The 27,224-nt window shown below is 44.4% G+C and overlaps 1 protein-coding gene across 2 annotated transcripts; it reads left to right on the top strand.

The window, feature by feature from the left end:
- The first annotated feature begins 512 nt into the window (after positions 1 to 512).
- LOC311114747 (butyrophilin-like protein 10) lies at positions 513 to 16,376 on the top strand. 2 transcript variants are annotated; one of them, XM_084189983.1, is made up of 6 exons: positions 513 to 584; positions 9,307 to 9,666; positions 9,864 to 10,184; positions 10,273 to 10,371; positions 10,670 to 11,019; positions 14,674 to 15,494. In XM_084189983.1, exons 1-6 carry the CDS (start codon positions 545 to 547, stop codon positions 14,704 to 14,706), a joined length of 1,203 nt encoding a protein of 400 aa, XP_084046109.1. In that variant the 5' UTR covers positions 513 to 544; the 3' UTR covers positions 14,707 to 15,494. The 2 variants fall into 2 exon arrangements, with proteins under 2 accessions (XP_084046109.1, XP_084046110.1); XM_084189984.1 differs by lacking the exon at positions 513 to 584 and adding an exon at positions 6,159 to 6,306 and having other exon boundaries at positions 14,674 to 16,376.
- Positions 16,377 to 27,224: the final 10,848 nt, after the last annotated feature.

A 27,224-nucleotide genomic window follows, 5' to 3' on the forward strand; every position in this document is an offset into this window, starting at 1 on the left:
GAAAGACTGTCTGGTAAGGTCAACCTTTATGCTCTCTGTGATCAGTGAGTGGATCAGCATGGTACTGATAGGAATTTGTTTTTTTAATGAAGTATCGTCCATGCAAGCAGATGGCAATGACCTATTTACAAAAACAAAACCTGCTTTGTACTGCATGCTCATAACACGTTTTCTATAGTGTGACCCGACTAGCACCTTTGTGGTGGTAATAGACTGTATTAGAAACAGAAAGCTATGGCTCCGCAGACACGAATGTCTCACAGTGAGTCATGCATCACAGAGCAACAGGGCAAAGATGACGACCAAGAAGTACTACCACTAGCGTTGTGTTGAAGTTGTTTGTTGGGATTTTGTAATACGGATGTGACGGAATGAATGACCCATGAACCGGATATAGACGTTCTTCTTGTCGAAAGCCTCATCCATTTTTTTCAGCATGTGACACAGTATTTAGTAAGCTCCAAACTACTTTTCTGTTTCGTTTTCCATCCTGATTTCCATCCTGATTTCCATCCTGATTTCCATCCATTTCCTGCAGAGTGCAATGGCAAGCCTGATATTCATTAGTATTTTGTTGTTGTCTGGTAAGTTTCATATTCTCTTTCGTGCCGTTGTGGTTCTGTCCCTCGTGGCTGCCTAATCTGTCATTGTTTGAATTCAAGTTGCTTCCGCATTAGTATGACAAGTATTTATATCAGTAGGCTATGATACTACAACACTGTAATTATAATTGATTGGATTATTATAGTGCTTTTCCAGACAATCAAATAGATTTTTAATATAAGAGTGGAAACCCACCTTGGTCGTCCACTTTGGTGATGACACGGCAGACATTTTGTGCCAGAAAGCTCACCATGCTATACCCAGGGCTGGCTATGGGCTCGATTCATTTTGTATGTTTTTTTATTTTGATTATTCTTTATGTTTGGTTTTCCCTTTATTACTTTCCAACCCCTTATACATACTATATATATTTTATGGACACAGTCAATTTTACAATAATTATATTTAGTTTGTTATTATTTGTTGTTAGTTGTTATTAGTCCCATCCTTCAACTCCATTCAACACCTCCCATCTATCTCTTAACACCATCCATATTGGATTTCTATTTGCCATATATTTTTCAACTGTACTGTGATGTTTTACAAAAGTTCTGAACCTTTCTATTCTCATTGTTTCTACAGATTGTAAATTGAAAATAATCATTTTTGATAAAAGTATTATTATATTATTGATAAATTGACTATGACTTTTCAGATCACCCAGTAATGCTATCTGCAGGGTTAGCTCCAGGTAAATATTGCAATCCTTTAGCCATTCCTGGACCTGTGTCCAAAAACAAGCTACAAATGGACAGTACCAAAACAAATGATCTAAAGATTCTGTCTCTTCGCAGCCAAATCTGCAGAGCTGGGAAGATTGTATCCCCCATATAAATAACATTCTATTGGTAGCAAGAATTTTATATAATAATTTAAATTGAAAGATTCTACGTTTTTTAATCCGGTGTCATTTTGCGTATCAGTTCATAAACACTATGCCATGGGATCGGTTCGTCTAAAATCTCTTCCCAACTATTTTGCAATCTATATGGGACGGCTGTCAATACTTTGGTCCTTAAATGACACTGATATACTTTTTTATTTATCACAGTTTTCCTTAACCAATTAAGTTATTTAATGCAGGGCCGACAGACAACAGCCATATGGGCTCGATTCTTAACAAAAGAGCTGAGATGGTGATGAAGGAGAAGGGCAACATCTTACGAGTTGCAACTCACTCTTTGTGATATAGTGACTTTTATTTGCTGCTGCTACTCTGTTCTTTATTTTACTCTAATTATGATCTATCCTGATGACTAGTCACTTTACCCTGCCTTCATGTACATATCTACCTCAAATACCTTATTATGATCTATCCTGATGCCTAGTCACTTTACCCTGCCTTCATGTACATATCTACCTCAAATACCTTATTATTATCTATCCTGATGTCTAGTCACTTTACCCTGCCTTCATGTACATATCTACCTCAAATACCTTATTATTATCTATCCTGATGCCTAGTCACTTTACCCTGCCTTCATGTACATATCTACCTCAAATACCTTATTATAATCTATCCTGATGCCTAGTCACTTTACCCTGCCTTCATGTACATACGGTATCTACCTCAAATACCTTGTCACTCCGCACATTGATCTGGTACTGGTACTCCCTGTATATAGCTCCACATTGATCTGGTACTGGTATTCCCTGTATATAGCTCCACATTGATCTGGTACTGGTACTCCCTGTATATAGCTCCACATTGATCTGGTACTGGTACTCCCTGTATATAGCTCCACATTGATCTGGTACTGGTACTCCCTGTATATAGCTCCACATTGATCTGGTACTGGTACTCCCTGTATATAGCTCCACATTGATCTGGTACTGGTACTCCCTGTATATAGCTCCACATTGATCTGGTACTGGTACTCCCTGTATATAGCTCCACATTGATCTGGTACTGGTCCCTCCTGTATATACAGTGCCTTGCAAAAGTATTCACCCCCCTTGGCGTTTTTCCTATTTTGTTGCATTACAACCTGTAATATAAATTGACTTTATTTGGATTTCATGTAATGTACATACACAAAAAGTCCAAATTGGTGAAGTGGAATGAAAAAAATAACTTGTTTCAAAGAATTTCTAAAAAATAAATAACGGAAAAGTCGTGCGTGCATATATATTCACCCCCTTTGCTATGAAGCCCCTAAATAAGATCTGGTGCAACCAATTACCTTCAGAAGTCACATAATTAGTAAAATAAAGTCCATCTGTGTGCAATCTAAGTGTCACATGATCTCAGTATACATACACCTGTTCTGAAAGGCCCCAGAGTCTGCAACACCACTAAGCAAGGGGCACCACCTAGCAAGTGGCACCATGAAGACCAAGGAGCTCTCCAAACAGGTCAGGGACAAAGTTGTGGAGAAGTACACATCAGGGTTGGGTTATAAAAAAAAATCAGAAACTCTGAACATCCCACGGAGCACCATTAAATCCATTATTAAAAAAAATTGAAAGAATATGGCACCACAACAAACCTGCCAAGAGAGGGCCGCCCACCAAAACTCACGGACCAGGCAAGGAGGGCATTAATCAGAGAGGCAACAAAGACACCAAAGATAACCCTGAAGGAGCTGCAAAACTCCACAGTGGATATTGGAGTATCTGTCCACAGGACCACTTTAAGCCGTACACTCCACAGAGCTGGGCTTTACGGAAGAGTGGTCAGAAAAAAGCCATTGCTTAAAGAAAGAAATAAGCAAACACGTTTGGTGTTCGCCAAAAGGCATGTGGGAGACTCCCCAAACATATGGAAGAAGGTACTCTGGTCAGATGATACTAAAATTGAGCTTTTTGGCCAGCAAGGAAAACACTATGTCTGGCGCAAACCCAACACCTCTCATCACCCCGAGAACACCATCCCCACAGTGAAGCATGGTGGTGGCAGCATCATGCTGTGGGGATGTTTTTCATCGGCAGGGACTGGGAAACTGGTCAGAATTGAAGGAATGATGGATGGCGCTAAATACAGGGATATTCTTGAGGGAAATCTGTTTCAGTCTTCCAGAGATTTGAGACTGGGACGGAGGTTCACCTTCCAGCAGGACAATGACCCTAAGCATACTGCTAAAGCAACACTCAAATGGTTTAAGGGGAAACAATTAAACGTCTTGCGGAACCATTTCAACTTGAAGGAGCTGGAGCAGTTTTGCCTTGAAGAATGGACAAAAATCCCAGTGGCTAGATGTGCCAAGCTTATAGAGACATACCCCAAGAGACTTGCAGCTGTAATTGCTGCAGAAGGTGGCTCTACAAAGTATTGACTTTGGTGGCGGGGGTGAACAGTTATTCATGCTCAATTTTTCCGTTTTTTAGTCTCATTTCTTGTTTGTTTCACAATAAAAAATATTTTGCATCTTCAAAGTGGAAGGCATGTTGTGTAAATCAAATGATACCAACCCCCCAGAAATCCATTTTAATTCCAGGTTGTAAGGCAACAATATAGGAACAATGCCAAGGGGGGTGAATACTTTTGCAAGCCACTGTCCCTCCTGTATTGCGCTCCATTCTTGTGTATTTTATTTTATTTCCCGTGTTACTATTAATTTTTTTATTTTGTATGGATAACCTTTTATCAGACAGTGATGTAACGGAACAAAAAAAAAGGAAGTCATGCTAAAATGATCTAAAAATGGTTTTGGATTGTGACAGCATTGCTGTTGACGTCAATGAAGATGTAGACTTTTTCGGGGGCATTTACTGTACACCCCATCCTCATGAAAGAACTACACTGAGTATACAAAATATTAAGAACACTTGCTCTTTCCATGACGTACAGTAGACTGACAAGGTGAATCCAGGTGAAAGCTATGATCCCTTATTGATGTCACTTGTTAAATCCACTTCAATCAGTGTAGATAAGGGGGAGGAGACTGGTTAAAGAAGGATTTTTAAGCCTTGAGACAATTGAGACATGGATTGTGTCTGTGTGCCATTCAGAGGGTGAATGGGCAAGACAAAACATTTAAGTGCCTTTGAACAGGGTATGGTAGTAGGTGCCAGGCGCACCGTTCTGTGTCAAGAACTGCAACGCTGCTGGGTTTTTCACACTCAACAGTTTCCCGTGTGTATCAAGAATGGTCCAACTGTGGGAAGCATTGGAGTCAACATGGGCCAGCATCTCTGTGGAACGCTTTCGACACCTTGTAGGGTCCATGCCCCGACGAATTGAGGCTGTTCTGAGGGCCAAAAGGGGTGCAACTCAATATTTAGGAAGGTGTTCCTAATGTTTGGTAAACTCTGTAAACTAACAATATACTGTTTAGGTCCTACTACTTTTTGGAAGAGTATGATTTGAACATGGATTAGTACAACCTATATAACACACACACACACACACGCACACACACACACACACAGTGCAAATTCCTGTCATATAACCAACACCAATTATTTATTGAATATTGCAGCACCAGTCATAGGCTCAGCTCAAATGTTGAGACATCATCACATCATTGGGATTCTTGGGAAGTCCACCCTGTTGCCCTGCAGCCTGAATTCATCTGCACCTGTTGTCCCAGCGTAGGACAACCTAGTGGCCCATGTCTTTTACTATGGAAAATAAAACAACATTTTGTATACTTATTTAGATCTGACAGATGACTTGTATTCTAATAAAGTAGATCAGACAGATGCTTATAGAGAACCAAAGGAATGAGAACCAACATGCTTGGCACAGAAAGGAGGACCATCTCTGAGTCAGTGCGGTAACATCCGGGTTTGAGATAGATGTAATGGGTTGATGGTGGCTGAAGGATGGGATTAAAAACAAACAAAAGATAACTATTGTAAAATACATTGTGTCCGTAAAATGTATATAGTATGTACTGTATAAGCTGGAAGTAGAAGCCTAAGTGTTGTTGTACAATAGTTTACTCCAATTAGGGGAGGGGTGGTAGGGTTAGGGGAAAATAATAAAGGAAAATATATTTAAAATATATGTATATATTTACAAAAAATATATATGGGTGATTGGAAATGATGCAGACAATTACATTGATGGAAGCTACAATCTGTGGTAGTAAAGCTGATCACAAATCCGGGTTAGTGCTCTAATTTATGCCATAATAAGCAGGTTGCATTGTGTTCATTATAAGTTGTTTCTCATTAAGCTATACTGAATACAATACATACAACTTCCCTGTGATGTAACACTGCTACTGTGCTGTCCGCATTCATTTTTATGACAGGAAGTTGTGACTGTCGAACAGTGACTCAAAAGAGAAGTGAGAGCATCGCAGAATGAAATGCATCCCAGACCAAGAAGTTGCTGTTAATATCTCATATATTACAGTGCAATATTATCACAAACGTCTTGTCATTTAATTGTTTAAAAAAAGAACAGGAGAGCCGCACACTCTAGGAGCTCAGATGCAATAATTTAAACATCAAAGTTTCCACAGCCAAGCTGTCTTCATTAAGGTATGGATAGCAGGCACCTCGCCTAACCAGATTGTCAATGTTTGTTATAATTTCATAATCACGGCTACAACAGCAGCATTATTCCTCCTGAACCCAGAACGTCTAATGAAAAAATAACACCCATTCAGAAGGAGTGTCACTTCCCGTCTGGCTTGTATCTGTTCTTTGTTTAGCTTGTGATGGGACAATATTCTAGGTTATTAATTTAGTTTATAATTACTCTCTTGTAGCGTGGAATGTCTACACTGGTATTCATATTTTTGCTGTTTGGTAAGTCTCCTCTACCTCAATATTTGTATTTCATTCATTGCTTTATAGAAGGAAAGGGTTTTAGCTTGTCTAAAGAGAAAGTTGTCACCTCGTGGTCACCTCGTGGCCATCGAATCATTGATTCAGACTCTCGGCTTGCACACACACCTTCCACACACACTTTCACACAGAAACTCAAGGCTCTGATAAATGAACGAATTAATCATAGATGTCAGATGAAAAATGCATTTGTGATTGGCATGTGGTTGTAGCATTGTTAGCATGTGGTTGTGATTGGCATGTGGTTGTAGCATTGTTAGCATGTGGTTGTGATTGGCATGTGGTTGTAGCATTGTTAGCATGTGGTTGTGATTTACATGTGGTTGTAGCATTGTTAGCATGTGGTTGTGATTTACATGTGGTTGTAGCATTGTTAGCATGCGTTAGCAAACAGTAAGGACGACAACAGTACAGTAGTCCTACATGCATACTGTTGGAATGGAGGTTATGTGTTGATAGCCATACCTGCATCCAGAGATATGTAGAGAAACATGAGATAAAACAAAGTGTTTATCGTAGAGTGAAGCCGATAACCGAACCTTAAGGCCTTGGTAGAACATGGGTGAAGTAGGCATTGTGGTGCTTATGTGAATTTCCTTTCTTTTCAGGCCTGCCTACATCTCACTTAAAATATTGTTTTGCTTTTTTATAGAAAATAATGAATAAGGATGATAAAGACTTTCCATATAAGACTTTTTGTATAAGTTGTAGGTTGGGAGCTTTTGTGAAAGAGCACAGTTAGAAATATATGGCATACAGAAGCAAACCGGATGGACATCATGAAAATGATCGGAGAGGTTGAGAGTAGAAGAAGTTCAGGAGAAAAAACAAACAAAATAAAATTTTTGTAAAATTGACTGTGTCCATAAAATGTATATAGTATGTATAAGCTGGAAGTAGAGGCCTAAGCATTGTTGTTCACTAGTTTACTCCAAGTAGGGAAAGGGTGGTGGGGTTGGAAAGTAATAAAGGGGAATATATATTTTTTAAAGGATATGTATGTGTATGTATATCCTCTTATCCAGAGCAACTTACAGGAGCAATTAGGGTTAAGTGCCTTGGACAGTTTTTTCACCTAGTCGGCGATTAGAACCAGCAACCTTTCGGTTACTGGCACAACGCTCTTACCCACTAAGCTACCTGCTGCCCCTTCTACATTACTACGAGACAAAAGCATCGTCCTTCATTTCCTGGAACTAAAATAGAAGTTCAGATGAGTTATTTCTGCTTTTATGTAGTGGTGAAAAAAATCTGATGCTAGTATTATTTCGTATCGCTGAATGTTTTTAAAGAAATGAGGAATATGACCTCAGCTTTACCCTAAAGCGCTGTCATTATCGCCCATGCTCTAGTCTAGTAACTGTAAGGGCAGGGCAGGCCTAGTTATTACATTATTGCATTTACATTTTTGTCATTTAGCAGACACTCTTAGCCAGAGCGACTTGCAGGAGCAATTAGGGCTAAGTTCCTTGCTCAATGGTATTTCGGCAGATTTTTCACCTAGTCGGCTCGGGGATTAGAACCAGCGACCTCGGGGATTAGAACCAGCGACCTCGGGGATTAGAACCAGCGACCTCGGGGATTAGAACCAGCGACCTCGGGGATTAGAACCAGCGACCTCGGGGATTAGAACCAGCGACCTCGGGGATTAGAACCAGCGACCTCGGGGATTAGAACCAGCGACCTCGGGGATTAGAACCAGCGACCTCGGGGATTAGAACCAGCGACCTCGGGGATTAGAACCAGCGACCTCGGGGATTAGAACCAGCGACCTCGGGGATTGGAACCAGCGACCTCGGGGATTGGAACCAGCGACCTCGGGGATTAGAACCAGCGACCTCGGGGATTAGAACCAGCGACCTCGGGGATTAGAACCAGCGACCTCGGGGATTAGAACCAGCGACCTCGGGGATTAGAACCAGCGACCTCGGGGATTAGAACCAGCGACCTCGGGGATTAGAACCAGCGACCTCGGGGATTAGAACCAGCGACCTCGGGGATTAGAACCAGCGACCTCGGGGATTAGAACCAGCGACCTCGGGGATTAGAACCAGCGACCTCGGGGATTAGAACCAGCGACCTCGGGGATTGGCCCAATGCTCATAACCCTTACGCTGTCATGGTGTTGTTCATTCTCTCGAAGATCTTTAAGATCTCTCAATCTGCGTAAACCAGATATTCAGAGCTATCTTTAACACGTTGTGTCATTTGCATATAGTTTGATTCTTCTTTCCGTTTTGAGGGTCTAGGTCTGGTTACTGTAAAGCACATAATGACAAATGCTATTACAAAGCTGCGATTTAAGGTAAATTACTCAACCAAACATGTCATCAGAGAAATCAGAAAGTAGAAATGGGTGATGTCATGCACCTTCCCATCATCTTGGTAACCAAGTGCTGGAATTAAATGGTAACCAAGTGCTGCCAGATAAATGAACAACCCAGTTTCAAATGTTCTAATATAGCTTTTGGAAGAGAAAAGTTTCCTTAATTTTCCAGGAACATGTTTGTTTATGGGAATGTTCTGTGCTTTCTTAAGCTCTTTCAACCACTTCCTCTTATATTTTGTCATTTCCTTTGAGTGAGCAGCACATCATGTCATTCCTCCAGTGAAGCCTGCCGTCACAACAGCAATGTGACTTTTATAATTTGGGCCACTCTGTGGTTTTGAAGTACCATGTCAGATCTAGCATAAGCTATCCTGATTCTCTCAAGGGGTCAGGATGTGGGCATGGAGGAGCAGGATACTCTCAGGCTCCATGTGGGCCTGTGCTTGAGAACCCCTGATGACATTAAGGCAAAGTAGCAAACCCCTCACTGTTTTACACCACAAGCCAATTCAGCCATTTATAGACTTTCTTACACGCAAACCACACACATTCACTAACACAGTGACATGGGTTCATTATCTGTGTTGAATTCTGAGCTTTGTTTGTAACTTTGACATATTGGAATGTTTCAGCAACAGCTGCATCTGAGAATGAAGTCACTGGGATTATAGGAGAGTCTGTTCTCCTGGCCTGCGACCTGATTTCATCCACGGCCATCGACACAGCAAGACTCCGGTTCTATTGGCAAGATAAGTCCAATAAAGTGTTGTACTCGTTCAACAAAGGAGAAGAGAACCAACATCAGCACGTCCTTTACACAAAAAGGATTAAAGCCTTTGGGGCTGAGATGAGTTCTGGGAATATCTCTATCAAACTCAGCCAAGTAACACTTCAAGATAACCAGAACACCTACTTGGCTTTCGCTACACTGTTCGGCGAGAATGGTATCAGCGGGTCGGAAACAAGGTGCAACGCTACCCTACTTGTGGCAGGTATGGTTGAGTTAATAACACTGGAGGCTGAGAGGAGGAGGACTCATAATAATGGCTGGAATGGAACGGCATCAACCACATGGGCACCGTGTGTTTGGTGTGTTTGATACCGTTCCACGGCTGCCTGTGTGAGTTATTCACAGCACTAATTCTGTCACTTTCTAAAATCTTCTTCTCTTTGCTTTGTACACTTTCAGCACGGTTCCTGACACCCAGTGTGACTGTGAACGAAACAAATATGAATGTCACGTGTTCAACCCAGGGGGGATACCCAAAACCAACGGTCACATGGACCATCCATGATGTCCTGTGGGCTCAGAAGCGTACTCTGGACCCGCATGAAGTACAGACCAACTTTACACTTGATCCTGAAAGTGGACTGTACACCGTCTGGAGCCAAGTGAATTCCACAGAAAATCAGACGGTGACCTGCCATATCTTCAACCCCGTTCTGAAGGAGACTGTAAGCAACACAGCCGTCGTCGGTCTCAGTCAGAGCATTCACACAGACCCTACAGGTACATATTACAGGACGTGACGCCACCTCTCACTGCCTAATATTCATTAACTGAAAACTGAATCACTCATCTTGTCTTTTCCCCATAGGTGATGTTCAGGAAGGCTTGTCTGCCGGCCTTATTGGAGTCATTATTTCAATATTGATTACGTTTATCTTCGGGGTGATTTATTTTGTTTTCAAATACTGTAAGTTGCAATTTCAGATGTTTTATTTACTGTAATGAAATCAGATTCAGTACTGTATGAAGTTGTCTTAGTCTGTAATTACTCTGTCAGTGCCAAATCTAAGGATTTGATCTCCATTTACATTCAAATACAATATTATTTCAGATTTGAGGAGTGTTAGTATGTGAAAATCAATTGGCCCTGTGTACATTTCGTTCAGTAGTTAGATGGGCTGCAGTGTATTGTTAGTTATGACTAAAACACTGATCCATGTGGATCTGGTTAATTATGACTAAAACACTGATCCATGTTGATCTAGGTCATGGAGCCAGAGGTGGTGCAACAGGAGCCAGCCGTGTTGCCACAGGAGCCAGCGGTGTTGCCACAGGAGCCAGCGGTGTTGCCACAGGAGCCAGCCGTGTTGCCACAGGAGCCAGCGGTGTTGCCACAGGAGCCAGCCGTGTTGCCACAGGAGCCAGCCGTGTTGCCACAGGAGCCAGCCGTGTTGCCACAGGAGGTGATGAGGAGCTGAGCATTCTAATGGGTTCCACAACAAGCCAGCCTCAGGACAACGGTAGTGTTGATCAAGTTGATGGAGCCACGGTTACCAACGCTAACGGTGCTGCAGCAAACAGAGCTGAAGGTGTAACAGAACCAGTGGATGACACGGTAAACATGCAACTGGACTAAAGTAGTTTTGACACAGGTCTAAGCCTGAGCTAGATTCTAATGTTTTCCTTGTAATAACTATTAGAAAAGCTTTAGAACATCTACAGTAGAACATTTTCAAATACTTATTTCCAAACACACTATTTCAAACGCATGGGAGTCTTTTCAAAACACATTCCAAAAGTATGCAAATATTTTCATCCAAATGTGTTAGAAAATAATTGCAACACCCTAAATAGTATTTCAAATCATGTCTGATATTCATTGGACAAACCTGCCTTGTGGGATCCAAGACATCTGACGTTTAAAAATGTACTTTTGTTGTATATTTGACTTGAATTCATGAAGAACACTGAAGTTAAACGTTTTACCCAAAATAGGCCAGCCAGAGAGAGACCTGAACCTATGACGAGCCACCTCATTCTCTCTGCAATGCCTTTGTGTGTCAAGTTACTGTGGATGTTGTAAAGTTTATGCTTTGACTAAGGACTAAGGATTAGATTCAATCTGGACCTCGATGGACATTTGAAAGTAATTTCCGATTGAGTCCACATATGCAGCATTTACTGTGAATGCAGTCTCTGCCAAACAGACCTCACTGTGTCCAGAATTAGGGACAGCTGTTACAGAACTGTATCTAGGCCTACCTGATACTTTTATGAGTATATTTAAATAACATTTAGATACATTTGCATTCAGTGGCTCATGGATAGATGCAACGGCCCAAAGACACACCCAGTTTATATCGACTTGAAGATTAAAAATAGGTTTTATTTTGAACTTTAACAGAATTATCAGTAAAAAAAAAAAAAAAATTATGAATAGTAACAGGTTAAGAGATCTATTAAAGTTGTGTGAGTCAGCTGTAGGGGTGCCCATGTTGCTGGTGATCGGAAGGGTCCGGTGCGAGAGATGCAGGTTGAAGTGGCAAGAGTCTGAGTAGTGCAGAAGGTGTCGTATGCAGAGGCAGTGGAGAAAGTAGAGGAGGATGGGGTCAACGTTGAGGGATCCTGAGAGGATTCCCAGTGAGTAGTAGATTTATGATAGCACAGAGGGATTAGGCCAACGAGTGAGATATGCTTCAGTAAGGTTGGCTTCTTAGCGTTCATAACCGTGGTTATCAACTGTACCGCAGAAATGGAACGTAAATCACAGAAAATAGATGTTGTGGTGGCAGCTGCAGAGAAGTACCTGGGTGTACGAGATTACTGCAGAGGAGTTATATGATGTTTTCAGAATTGTATTGGTTGAAATAGTGGTACATTGGTGTAGCGTTGGTTGGTGTTGCAATTTTATTTTGATTTTTCCCTTTTTTATATCACAAATGTAATGTGATTGAACACGCACTACCACACAGTGGGTGGGTGACGGCATGCACAAACAAAATGTGCGGACGCCATGATACCAAAGAAGAAGAAGAGATCCAATCCAGTGACAGGCCCAAGTCTTCCACCCTGCAAAAAAACAGTTTCCAGGGCCTGGTAGATATTTAGCTGATATGCTGAAAGAGTCTGGGCACCACCCTTTTACCAAACCCACACATCCTGTACAGACTTGACACTCATTCTTCCTGCTCCTGCATCGGAAAACAAAATGGCGAAGAGTGATTTATCTCGGGAGCATTTGATCTGCTCTGTCTGTCTCGATGTCTTCTCCAAACCCGTCACTATTCCCTGTGGACACATCTTCTGCCAGGGATGTACAAAGACCTATTGGAACAAAGGGGAGTGCAGCTGCCCTCTGTGTACGAGAGAAAATGTATAATGAATCTGATTTGATTTGAACATGATGTTATATTAACTTTGTGCAAGTCTCTGGAGCAATACTTCCATGTAGTCTAAATGGATGTGCCAAAACCATTGGTTATATTTTTTTTATATATGCAGGTGCCGAAGTGATAATTACAATCGCCTCACCTGTGTGAGGGAGGTACATAGTGGTATTAAAAACATTAGTGAACCAATATTTGTTACAATATACATTCAATATATATATACTAATACACAGATCAGCAGAATGAACTCGATAAATAGCATTTAGATATCACGATGACACGTTTGTCACGGATTCAGCCGAGGCTGCTCCTCCTCCTTGCTCGGGCAGGCTTCGGCGTTCGTCGTCCCCGGAGTACTAGCTGCTGCCGATCGATGTTTCGGTGTTTGACTTGTTTGGTCTTTATTGTTTACACCTGTTTCCCATTATGTTGGATTGTATTGGATGAGTGGAAGACAGCATTCAGTACCACCTCGGGTCACTATCAGTACCTCGTCATGCCATACGGTTTAATGAATGCTCCTTCAGTCTTCCAATCATTTGTGGACGAGATTTTCCGGGATTTGCATGAACAGGGTGTAGTGGTGTATATTGATGACATTCTAATATACTCCGCTACATGAGCCGAGCATGTGTCCCTGGTGCGTCGGGTGCTGGGTAGACTGTTGGAGCATGACCTGTATGTGAAGGCGGCGAAATGTCTGTTCTTCCAGGAGTCCATCTCCTTCCTGGGACATCGGTTGTCCGCGTCAGGGGTGGAGATGGAGATTGACCGCGTTTCAGCCGTGCGTAATTGGCAGACTCCCACCACGTTTAAGGAGGTGCAGCGGTTTTGGGGTTTTGCCAATTACTACCGGAGGTTTATCCGGGGATTTGGACAGGTAGCAGCTCCCATCACCTCCCTGCTAAATGGGGGCCCGGTGCGTTTGCAGTGGTCGGCTGAGGCGGACAGGGCGTTTAGACATCTGAAGGACCTTTTCACCTCGGCTCCGGTGCTGGCACATCCGGATCCCTCTTTGGCGTTCCAAGTTGAGGTGGATGCGTCCGAGGCGGGGATCGGTGCTATACTGTCTCAGCGCTCGGGCACGCCTCCAAAACTCCACCCCTGTGCTTTCTATTCTAAGAAGCTCAGTCCGGCGGAACGCAATTATGACGTGGGGGACAGGGAGCTGCTAGCGGTGGTTCAAGCCCTGAAGGTGTGGAGGCATTGGCTTGAGGGGGCTAAACACCCTTTTCTCATTCTGACTGACCATCGTAACCTGGAGTACATCTGGGCAGCGAGGAGACTGAACCCTCGTCAGGCTAGGTGGGCCATGTTTCTTACCCGATTTGTATTTAAGCTCACTTATAGACCAGGGTCACAGAACGCTAAGGCAGACGCCCTGTCCCGACGATATGACACAGAGGAGAGGTCCATTGTGCCCACTCCCATACTTCCGGAGTCTTGTCTGGTGGCACCGGTAGTGTGGGAGGTCGATGCGGAAATCGAGCGGGCGTTACGTGCCGACCCTACTCCCCCAGAGTGTCCAGAGGGACGGAGGTACGTGCCGCTCGAGGTCCGTGATCGACTGATATATTGGGCTCACACGTCACCCTCCTCTGGTCATTCTGGTATTGGTCGGACAGTGCCGGTGTGCGCCCAGTGTAAGGCATCTAGACACCTGCCCAGGGGGATATTACAACCCCTACCCATTCCACAACGGCCGTGGTCCCACCTATCGGTGGATTTTGTCACGGACCTTCCCCCCTCCCAGGGGAATACCACGATCTTGGTCGTTGTGGATCGGTTTTGAATTGGTTTAGATTGAACGAGGTATGTTATAGGTTACAACTGCCCATTAATTACCACATTAACCCCTCGTTCCATGTGTCTCTCCTCAGGCCGGTGGTAGCTGGTCCACTCCAGGAGAATGAGATACGAGAGGCTCCTCCGCCCCCACTAGACATCGAGGGGGCTCCGGCGTACTCAGTCCGGTCCATTGTGGATCCGAGGCATCGGATGGGGGGTCTGCAGTATCTCGTGGAGTGGGAGGGGTACGGTCCGGAGGAACGGTGCTGGGTCCCTAGGAGGGACATCCTAGATCCCTCCCTGTTGAGGGATTTCCACCGGAGTCATCCGACTTGCCCTGCTCCGCGTCCTCCTGGCCGTCCCCGAGGCCGGGGTCGGCGCACGGCTGGAGCCGCGCGTCAAGGGGTGGGTACTGTCACGGATTCAGCCGAGGCTGCTCCTCCTCCTTGCTCGGGCAGGCTTCGGCGTTCGTCGTCCCCGGAGTACTAGCTGCTGCCGATCGGTGTTTGTCTTGTTTGGTCTTTATTGTTTACACCTGTTTCCCATTATGTTGGATTGTATTCCCTATATTACCCCCTGTCTCTCATTGGTTATTTTGTGTGTTATTGTTCGTTGTCATTCCGGCAGTTGCTTGTATGTACGGGGCTTTGGGTTTTCCTCCCTGTTTGGAGGTTTGTTGTTTTGAACGTTGATTTTACTGTGTTCAGTAAACTACGTTGCCAGCCGCTCTGTGTCCTGTGTTTGACTTCGCTAACCGCATACACGTCGCGTGACAATGTAGGAAATTAGAGAAATTGTGGTGCATTTAGTTACTTACTATTGCACAGTAAAGCCTACAAAAATAGATGCTTTGGGGTATAAAAAAATAGACATCTGGATAGAAAGATTGTTATTGAATGTAGAAAGATATACATATGCATCAGCATTCAAAATACAGCGCAGCCATATAATCTATAAAAAATGGTCTGAATGAGAAATCATCATTTAGTCCTCGAAGGGTGCATGGTATTTAATCTACCAATCCAAAACATCTCTCACTGTGAGATCATTTTAGGGAGTTTACTACCTCTAATAGGTGTGACCTGTTCCAGGCCCACAATGCACAAAGAGGACGGTGGGCCGTGTTTGGCTTCTAAGTAGTGTTTTGCCATAGCATATTCAATGTCGCCATTAATCCTCCTGTAGCTCAGTTGGTAGAGCATGGTGCTTGCAACGCCAGGGTTGTGGGTTCGAGTCCCATGGGGGGCCAGTATGAAAAATGTATGCACTCACTAACTGTAAATCGCTCTGGATTAGACCATCTGCTAAATGACTAAAATGTAAGGATGATTGTGTTAAGTATTCTTGACTGAATCAACAGATAAGACACTTATCTCCCTCACTAACTTTAAGCATCAGTTGTCAGAGCACCTTACCGATCACTGCACCTGTACACAGCCCATCTGAAATTAGCCCGCCCAACTACCTCATCCCTATATTGTTATTTATTTTGCTCATTTGTACCCCAGTATCTCTATTTGCACATCATCTCTTGCACATCTATCATTCCAGTGTTAATACTAATTGTAATTATTTTGCACTATAGCCTATTTTATTGCCTTACCTCCATAACTTGCTAAATTTGCACACACTGTATATTATATGTATTTCTGTTGTATTTTTGACTTTGTTTTGTTTTACCCCATATGTAACTCTGTGTTGTTGTTTTTATCGCACTGCTTTGCTTTATCTTGGCCAGGTCGCAGTTGTAAATGAGAACTTGTTCTCAACTGGTTTACCTGGTTAAATAAAGGTGAAATAAAAAATAAAATAAAAAAAGACCATCACCTTGGATTCCCAATTCTGTCGAGAGCCATATCTGGCTATCTCCTGACGGGACCAGTGCTAGCAACACAGACCCACACATCCGGCCCCACACCCTCCACCCAGACAGGCTCAAACATAGTAAAATGGTGAGGGGTACTCAAGGCTTGAGTAGCGGCTGCCACTTTTGGCAAGTGTACTTTCAGAATCTTCACACTGGATCATGGGAGGACTCATATTGTGAGGTCGGTGTGATTTACAAGGCAAATGCTGGAATAATGAAGGAGTGTTGGATCACACGGTTTTCCACCTCAAAGTCTACTATGCTCAGGTATGTTCAGGTGAGACAGTTCATAACGTAACCACCGGTAACAAGATTACTGGTAGCATTCATGTGTATTTAGACTATGACTCTGGAATCCATTCTATATAAAGTAGTGCATCAGGTAATTTAGTAATTCATATATACTCTTTCGCCACCAAATTCAGTGAACCTCTGTACAGGGTGGACAAGGTCTGGAGGTGTTTCAGTCCAGGGTGGACAAGATCTGGAGTTGTTTCAGTCCAGGGTGGACAAGATCTGGAGTTGTTTCAGTCCAGGGTGGACAAGATCTGGAGGTGTTTCAGTCCAGGGTGGACAAGGTCTGGAGGTGTTTCAGTCCAGGGTGGACAAGGTCTGGAGGTGTTTCAGTCCAGGGTGGACAAGATCTGGAGGTGTTTCAGTCCAGGGTGGACAAGGTCTGGAGTTGTTTCAGTCCAGGGTGGACAAGGTCTGGAGTTGTTTCAGTCCAGGGTGGACAAGATCTGGAGTTGTTTCAGTCCAGGGTGGACAAGATCTGGAGTTGTTTCAGTCCAGGGTGGACAAGATCTGGAGGTGTTTCAGTCCAGGGTGGACAAGGTCTGGAGGTGTTTCAGTCCAGGGTGGACAAGGTCTGGAGGTGTTTCAGTCCAGGGTGGACAAGATCTGGAGGTGTTTCAGTCCAGGGTGGACAAGGTCTGGAGTTGTTTCAGTCCAGGGTGGACAAGGTCTGGAGTTGTTTCAGTCCAGGGTGGACAAGGTCTGGAGTTGTTTCAGTCCAGAGTGGATACGCCATCCCATCTGGTTTGGGCTTAATGGGACTATCATTTGTTTTTCAACAGGACAATGACCCAACACACCTCCAGGCTCTGTAAGGGCTATTTGACCAAGAAGGAGAGTGATGGAGTGCTGCATCAGATGACCTGGCCTCCACAATCCCCCGGCCCAATGGAGATGGTTTGGGATGAGTTGGACCGCAGAGTGAAGGAAAAGCAGCCAACAAGTGCTCAGCATATGTGGGAACTCCTTCAAGACTGTTGGAAAATCATTCCAGGTGAAGCTGGTTGAGAGAATGCCAAGAGTGTGCAAAGCTGTCATCAAGGCAAAGGGTGGCTATTTGAAGAATCTCAAATATAAAATACATTTTGATTTGTTTAACACTTTTTTTGGTTACTACAAGATTCCATATGTGTTAATTCACAGTTTTGATGTCTTCACTATAATTCTACAATGTAAAAAATAGTAAAAATAAAGAAAAACCCTTGAATAAGTAGGTGTGTCCAAACCTTTGACTGGTACTGTATAACATAGGAATGATGGTATCAAAAAACTAGCAGAGAATTATTCAGGCATACAATGCCAAAATGGTGTGTATGGGTTTGAGAAATCCAGATGGTCTCAGATACAATACTCTCCTGAGTAATGATGAGCCAGTGAGTTCAGTCAGCCTCCGTTTCCTGTGTTTGAGGTACCGGAAAAAAAAAAAAATGCATACACCTGTGTCCCTTTGGTGTAACATATAGGCTACCAACCTTAACACACACTTCATGTCATACACTACTTCGATTCAATCCATCTTGCGTATTTCCGCGCTAGCGCAATTGAAATGTAAAAAATATAATTTCAGATTGAGCCGACAGGAGAGGAAGAAGAGAGAGCGCCGGAGTGTGTTTGTTTGTTTGTGTGTGTGTGTGTGTGTGTGTGTTTGTTTGTGTGTGTGAGTGTGTGAGTGTGTGAGTGTGTGTGTGTGTGTGTGTGCGTGTGTGTGTGTGTGTTTGTTTTATGTGTGTGTGTGTGTGTGTGTGTGTGAGACCGGAATGTCACAGAGTGTAAGGTCCCATTAGGGATGTGCCGTGGGTGTGACGGGGATAGTATCTTTCAGGGGAGCGTGGGGTTAAGTCCGTGTTTATGAAACACAGTGGGAGAATGGGCTCCCATGCAACGCTGGCGCTCCGGCGGTATTTCATGTGTTTGGGGGCCGTCATGGCCTGCTAAGACTAACTGATGGGAACTAAAACCCTCAGCAAGGATTTGGCCTCTCTGCCAACGGAAAAGTACTCGATGCAGCAGCTTTGAAGGGATTTCTCTTCTTTCTTTCTTTGTTCAGGGGGAAAAGGGGGGAAGCGACATTAAGATGTAAGACAAACTGCCCAGAGCAAATGTGATGGAAACATGAGAGGTCAGTCAAACACAAATAACCACAACCGGGGATCTGCATCATGATCCTCGGGATCAGAGGAGACTAGGATCCATCCAGAAATATGACATTCAAGCTGTCACTAATATTAACACAGTTCATACAATAGAGCAGTTTATTTCCCTTTCTCACCACAGGGGGGTAGAGTTTCCTTTAGGGGCCGTGCTACAGATCAACGTTACAGTAGATTATGTGGCTACATATTACTGAAAGAAACTGAAGATCACGAGTTGTTACATTCATATCCAACAAGTTGAATTGACTTGCCCATGTTGACTTTCATCTTTGACATACAATATATATATACAAAAGTATGTGGACACCCCTTCAAATTAGTGGATTTGGCTATTTCAGCCACACCCGTTGCTGACAGGTGTATAAAATCGAGCACACAGCCATGCAATCTCCATAGACAAACATAGGCAGTAGAATGGCCCGTACTGAAGAGCTCAGTGACTTTCAACGTGGCACCGTCACAGGATGCCACCTTTCCAACAAGTCAATTCATCAACATTTCTGCCCTGCTAGAGCTGCCCCCGGGTCAACTGTAAGTGCTGTTATTGTGAAGTGGAAACGTCTAGGAGCAACAACGGCTCAGCCGCAAAGGGGTAGGCCACACAAGCTCACAGAACGGGACCGCCGAGTGCTGAAGCGCGTAGCGTGTAAAAATAGTCTGTCCCTCGGCGTCAACTGGGAACTCCATATTAATGCCCATGATTTTGTAATGAGATGTTCGACACATCCTTTTGGTCATGTATTATATCTAAGTTATATTTGAAAGATCTTCCTTTCTGTCCCATATACTTTTTTTTCTCTCCATATACTCACATTGTGATATTATCAATTCTCTTAGTGTGTGTATTTTGAGGTCCCCCCTACTTGTACAACCTTTGCCCCCCGACATGTTAAAATGCACCCAGGGCGCGAGGGCATGGCCTAAGGGTGTGGTCTGCCCCACCATCCTTTACCCCCAGACCTCTGGGGCCCCCCTGTCCCCCCGGTTCCCATGTCTCTGGTGGGATTAATCCCTGAACCACAGGTGTGTTAATCCCAAACAGAACGGCCCCGCTGAAAACAGGGACTGACAGCGACGGGGCCCCAATCCGCTTTGATCACAGGGCCAACAGCTGCGCTGTGCTTTAATCCACAAGCCAAGCCTGTACCAGCACAAAGAGACAGTATGGGGAATGTGAGCACACTCATCATGTAGGGTGGTGGACTGGGGTGTGGGGGTAGAGGGTTGGGGGTAGTATTTGTCTGATTCATGATTCACTTGAAAACATGTTTTACTTAACCTTTATTCAACAGGGAGTCAAGCTGAGATCAAGGTCTCTTTTACAGATGAGCCATGTAATTACAACAATATACACATCAATACAATACGAAAAGCACAACAGAGATACAAAAAAACAGTCAAAGAAAACAAACACATTCTTCAGTAAAAAGGTTCTCAATCAGCTGTCTAAATTGCCCTAGAGGCACCAAATTATAACATTTGAGAGTTTTTGAGATTATTCCACAAGTAAGGTGCAAAAAAAACGAATGGCAGATTAACCTAATTCAGGTGGAAGGGATCTCCTGAGTTAGCCATCCCTGAGACCGGGTCTGGTAGCTCGTATGTCTGTAGGTTAACAGTGAAATAAGATACGGCGGAAGTTTGTGCAAGGGGCTTTATAAACTAAAAGAGTGCAATGCATTGATCTACAAGACTTCAGAGGGACAGCCTACACTCTTCGAAAAAAAAAAGTGCTATCTAGAACCTTAAAGGGTTCTTCGGCTGTCCCCACAGGAGAACCCTTTGAAGAACCCTTTTTGATTGCAGGTAGAACCCTTTTGGTTCCAAGTAGAACCCTTTATGGTTCCATGTAGAACCCTTTCTACAGAGGGTTCTACATGGAACCAAAAAAGCTTTTACCTGGAACCAAAAAGGGTTCCACCTGGAACCAAAAAGGGTTCCACCTGGAACCAAAAAGGGTTCTACAAAGGGTTCTCCCGTGGGGACAGCCGAAGAATCCTTTTGGAACGTTTTTTTCTAAGAGTGTACTTTCTGATACAGAATGCAGTAATGTGTACTGAACCTATTGTCGTAATAAAGCATAGTGAGCAATGATCAACTGCGTCCAACGGCTTCAATAGAGTGGCAGCTGTATTCATATAGAAAACATCACCGTATTCTATAACCGGTATCAATGTTGACTGAATGATTTGTTTTCTGCTATTTAAACGAAATGCATGGTCTATTCCTATAAAGGAAGCCCATTTTAATTCTTAACATCAATATGTTATGTTATGTGTGTGTGTTTGTGTGTGAGAGAGTTTGACCCCAGGCGGTGCTGAGCCTGGGAGTGATGTGATAGAGTGATATGATAGAATGATATGATAGAGTGATATGATAGCGTGATATGATAGAGTGATATGATAGAAAGATATGATAGCGTGATATGATAGAGTGATATGATAGAGTGATATGATAGAGTGATATGATAGTGAGAGTTGTGTCAGTCAATAGGCCTGTTACATAACTGGAACCAATGACCATACCCTCCTGTCATGGTGTGTTTGACAAAGACACAATACTTCCTGATAACAATTGGTGTGTGTGTGTACGAGAGCCTTGAAAATCCAAGTAAAGAAGTTGCCTCAATGTCCAGTAGATGGCAATACATCCCATACAATCCTAGTGTCCTCCCTAGACAGCCACAGCACATACAATCCCAGTGTCCTCCATAGATACAATCCCCTTGTCCTCACTAGACAGCCACAGCCAATACAATCCCCTTGTCCTCACTAGACAGCCGCAGCCAATACAATCCCCTTGTCCTCACTAGACAGCCACAGCCAATACAATCCCCTTGTCCTCACTAGACAGCCACAGCCAATTCAATCCCCTTGTCCTCCCTAGACAGCCACAGCTATCCAAATCCCACGTGTTTAGCACGTCAACCACTATGACTCACTTCAGCTGAAAATAACTAAGGTATTCCTGGACTGAGGAACCATGCAGAGGACTAGTGGTGGAGATGAGGAGCCATGCAGAGGACTAGTGGTGGAGATGAGGAGCCATGCAGAGGACTAGTGGTGGAGATGAGGAGCCATGCAGAGGACTAGTGGTGGAGATGAGGAGTCATGCAGAGGACTAGTGGTGGAGATGAGGAGCCATGCAGAGGACTAGTGGTGGAGATGAGGAGCCATGCAGTGGAGATGAGGAACCATGCAGTGGAGATGAGGAGCCAAGCAGTGGAGATGAGGAGCCAAGCAGTGGAGATGAGGAGCCATGCAGTGGAGATGAGGAGCCAAGCAGTGGAGATGAGGAGCCAAGCAGTGGAGATGAGGAGCCATGCAGTGGAGATGAGGAGCCATGCAGTGGAGATAAGGAGCCATGCAGAGGACTACTGGTGGAGATGAGGAACCATGCAGAGGACTAGTGGTGGAGATGAGGAGCCATGCAGAGGACTAGTGGTGAAGATGAGGAGCCATGCAGAGGACTAGTGGTGGAGATGAGGAACCATGCAGAGGACTAGTGGTGGAGATGAGGAGCCATGCAGAGGACTAGTGGTGGAGATGAGGAACCATGCAGAGGACTAGTGGTGGAGATGAGGAGCCATGCAGAGGACTAGTGGTGGAGATGAGGAACCATGCAGAGGACTTGTGGTGGAGATGAGGAGCCATGCAGAGGACTAGTGGTGGAGATGAGGAGCCATGCAGAGGACTAGTGGTGGAGATGAGGAGCCATGCAGAGGACTAGTGGTGGAGATGAGGAGCCATGCAGTGGAGATGAGGAACCATGCAGTGGAGATGAGGAGCCAAGCAGTGGAGATGAGGAGCCAAGCAGTGGAGATGAGGAGCCATGCAGTGGAGATGAGGAGCCAAGCAGTGGAGATGAGGAGCCAAGCAGTGGAGATGAGGAGCCATGCAGTGGAGATGAGGAGCCATGCAGTGGAGATAAGGAGCCATGCAGAGGACTAGTGGTGGAGATGAGGAGCCAAGCAGTGGAGATGAGGAGCCATGCAGTGGAGATGAGGAGCCATGCAGTGGAGATGAGGAGCCAAGCAGTGGAGATGAGGAGCCAAGCAGTGGAGATGAGGAGACATGCCGAGGACTAGTGGTGGATATGAGACAGTTGACTGCCCTCCAGCACTGTAGTGTCTGGAAGCTCAGAGCTATGGGTCCAGTCTAGGGTTAGGGTCTAGGAGATCAGTATTAGGGGACCAGGCTAGGGTTAGGGTTTAGGAGATCAAAGCTAGGGATCCAGGCTAGGGAGGACCACTGCTCTCTGTGTTAATATACAGCTGCCCTGTCAACTTGAGTTTCACACACACACACACACACACACACACACACATATACAGTACACATGTGTTTCACATCAGTGAAAGTCACGTGTAAGAGCAGGGCAAGTTGAACAGGTGTGTTGCTGTGTGTGAAACAACAACGAGTGAAACACACACACACATACAATCACACACACACACACACATACACATAGACACATAGACACACACACACACACACACACACACACACACACACACACACACACACACACACACACACACACACACACACACATAGACACACACACACACACACACACACACACACACACACACACACAGACACAGACACTCACACACACACACAGACAGACACAGACACACACACACACACAGACAGACACACACACATAGACACATAGACACACACACACACACACACACACACACACACACACACACAGACACTCACACACACACACAGACACACACACACACACACACAGACACACACACACACACGCACACGCACACACACACATACAATCACACACATAGACACAGACACAGACACTCACACACACACACACAGACACACACACAGACACACACAGACACACACACACACATACACACAGACACTGACACAGACACACACACACACACACACACACACACACACACACACACACACACACACACACACACACATAGACACACATAGACACACACACACACACACACACACACACACACACACACACACAGACACAGACACTCACACACACACACAGACAGACACAGACACACACACACAGACAGACACACACACATAGACACATAGACACACACACACACACACACACACACACACACACACAGACACTCACACACACACACAGACACACACACACACACACACACACACAGACACACACACACACACGCACACGCACACACACACATACAATCACACACATAGACACAGACACAGACACTCACACACACACACACAGACACACACACAGACACACACAGACACACACACACACATACACACAGACACTGACACAGACACACACACACACACACACACACACTTCAGATCCGCTCAGTTTAGAAATGAGGTAGTTGATTAAAAAGGACTCAAGAGACACTCCGGGCTCTGTCCCTTATCAATAGTAGAACTAAACAACATGTCAATCCCCATAGAGCCAGTGGACAGGGACCTGATCAACTGGCTCTACCTCTCTGTGAATGGGGGGAAGATATTGACTGACAGGAGTTAGCTGAATGGGAAAGAGCTGCCTGGGTTAGCTGGGGTAAGCCGATACGTCTCTTCTCAGCCCATCACTAAACACTGTTAGACTGCGTCCCAAACGGCACCATATTCCTTATGTAGTGCACTCCTTTTGACCAGGGCCAATAGTGCACTGTATAGGGAATAGGGTGCCATTCGGGATTGCAAACTCTATAACCAGTGGCCCTGTGACAGAAGTCCACAGTGACAGAGAGGTCACTCTGCTTCTCCGGGGGTCCCCTGTGTCACAAGGCCAAATTGATGGCACTGACCCCAACCCCGCCCCCCCCCTCCCCCAAGGTTGAACTTTCACCCCTCCTTTACAAAGAAAGAAACACTTGAGGGAGAAGGTTTTTGTATGGCCGCTGTACAAACTAAGCTTGCTCCTGTGTTTGTTTGTGTGCCTGACACTTTCTCTCTCAAACCGCGGGTATTAATAATCATAATATGCTTTTATTGTTTATGGTGGTCCCTGGGGTGGTGGAGTGTTTGACAGTATGTGAGTGTGTGTGTGTGTGTGTGTCTGTGTTTGTGTCTGTGTGTGTGTGGAGGGAAAGGGTGTGCGTTAGGGGGTTTACAGTTTTTTTTACGATTGCTTACACACTAAAATTAAACTTTTCCCACAATTAGCAAAACCTTACACTCAAGGAGCAAAACACAAGGCTAGATTTGCACAACTGTAAGCACATTGTCAGCTTCACACTATTTGCAAAACATTACACACAGCGATTTGCAAAAACACTAAACACACTTGTATACATCAGACACAGAAGTATATCATGATGTCACTTCCTTGCAATTCCAAAGCACTGACTGTCAAATTACCACACCTATGAGCCAATATGTTAAACACAGCCATCATGTGCACAAACACATGATTGCTAAATTGTAGACACACCAATCAGGTTTAAGCACTATAGAAATGCAGCAGGTAGGTTCACCTGCCTTCAACCAAAATGGAAGGAGTCAGAAGAAGAGTGAGGGTGAGAGGAGGAGTACACAGAGGAGGAGGAGAAGGAGGTAGAGGAAGAGGCAGAGGCCGAGCCAGAGGTCGAGGAAGACCTGAAGCAGGAGGAGAATGTGCACAAAGAAGAAGAAACATATCAAATTACATTCGTGCAACACTAGTGGACCATGTTGTGAACCACGGCTTGACGCTGAGGGAGGCTGGACTGAGAGAATCTTAGCAGATATACAGTGGCATCTGTCATAAGGACTTTTCGACAGGAAAACAGGTAAAAGAAGATCTGTCTACAGTTACAGTAATCAGCCGCTTATTGTATGCACCATATCAGCACTTGTGATACCCCTTCCTGTGACATTGTACAGTAAGATACATGTATTATTCTCTACATAGGATTGAGGGTCGGGTACGACAAGGAGGAAGGGGGCCCATATTCACGCAAGAACAAGAGAGAGAGAGATAATAAACATGGTTTTGGCCAATAATGCTATCAGGCTCAGATAACTAATAATAATAATAATAATATGCCATTTAGCAGACGCTTTTATCCAAAGCGACTTATAGTCATGCGTGCATACATTTTTGTGTATGGGTGGTCCCGGGGATTGAACCCACTACCTTGGCGTTACAAGCGCCGTGCTCTACCAGCTGAGCTACAGAGGACTACAAGCCAACATTATCGGTGACCATGCCATTTTCAATAATGTCCATCAGGTCTCTGAGTCAACACTGGCACGCATCCTGAAAAGACATCAGGTTCAAATGAAACAACTTTATCGAGTGCCTTTTGAGCGGAATTCAGAGAGGGGTCAAACGGCTGCGGCACGAGTATGTGGAGGTTTGTATTGTTCACTTTAGCACTGTGATGTTGCATACTGCACACATTACTATTTTACATTGACTGTATACTAGACCTATCCTGAACTACACAATCTTGTCTTTCACTGTATTTCAGAGAGTTTTGCAGATGGATGCTGAGGAAATCCTGCATGAATTCATATATATTGATGAGGCAGGGTTCAACCTCACAAAAGCAAGAAGGAGGGAGAAATATAATTGGCCACAGTGCTATAATCAATGTCCCAGGGCAACGTGGGGGTCACATCACCCTTTGCGCTGCCATTTCACAGCATGGGGTTCTCCTCCGTCATGCCAAAATGGGCCCTTACAACACACCTCACATTCTCGCATTTTTGGACCGATTGCACCACGTCGTCACAGCAGGTAATGAAATGCACCAGATGCAATACACTGTCATCTGGGACAATGTGTCATTCCACCGCTCTGCTTTGGTCCAGAACTGGTTTCAACACCATCCACAGTTGACAGTACTATACCTTCCACCATACTCTCCATTTCTAAACCCTATCGAATAGTTTTTCTCTGCATGGCGGTGGAAGGTTTACGATCTCCAGCCCCAGGCTCAGGTACCCCTCATTCAGGCCATGGAGGACGCCTGTGACCAAGTCGACGCCGCAGCTGTGCAAGGATGGATTCGACATTAAAGACGGTTGTTCCCGCGTTGTCTTGCTAATGAGGATATTGCTTGTGATGTTGATGAAATTCTCTGGCCAGATCCAGCTAGGCGAAGAGATAATGTATAGTATGTTTACTGTAGTATTTTCTGTACAATATTGTCAGTTTTTTTCAGATGATTTTTTATGTTTGTTGTTGTTGTTATTTACTGTAATTGTAACCTGTACTGGATTCAGTATTTTACATTTGTCTGTTGTTTGCTGAGCTAACAGTGTTATGCACACTGCTGTAGTAGCATGAAAACTGGGACATGTTTTGTTGTGATTCTCCA

The sequence above is a fragment of the Coregonus lavaretus genome (assembly GCF_964263955.1).
Source record: "Coregonus lavaretus genome assembly, contig: HAP1_SCAFFOLD_2939, whole genome shotgun sequence".
Taxonomy (NCBI): Eukaryota; Metazoa; Chordata; class Actinopteri; order Salmoniformes; family Salmonidae; genus Coregonus; species Coregonus lavaretus.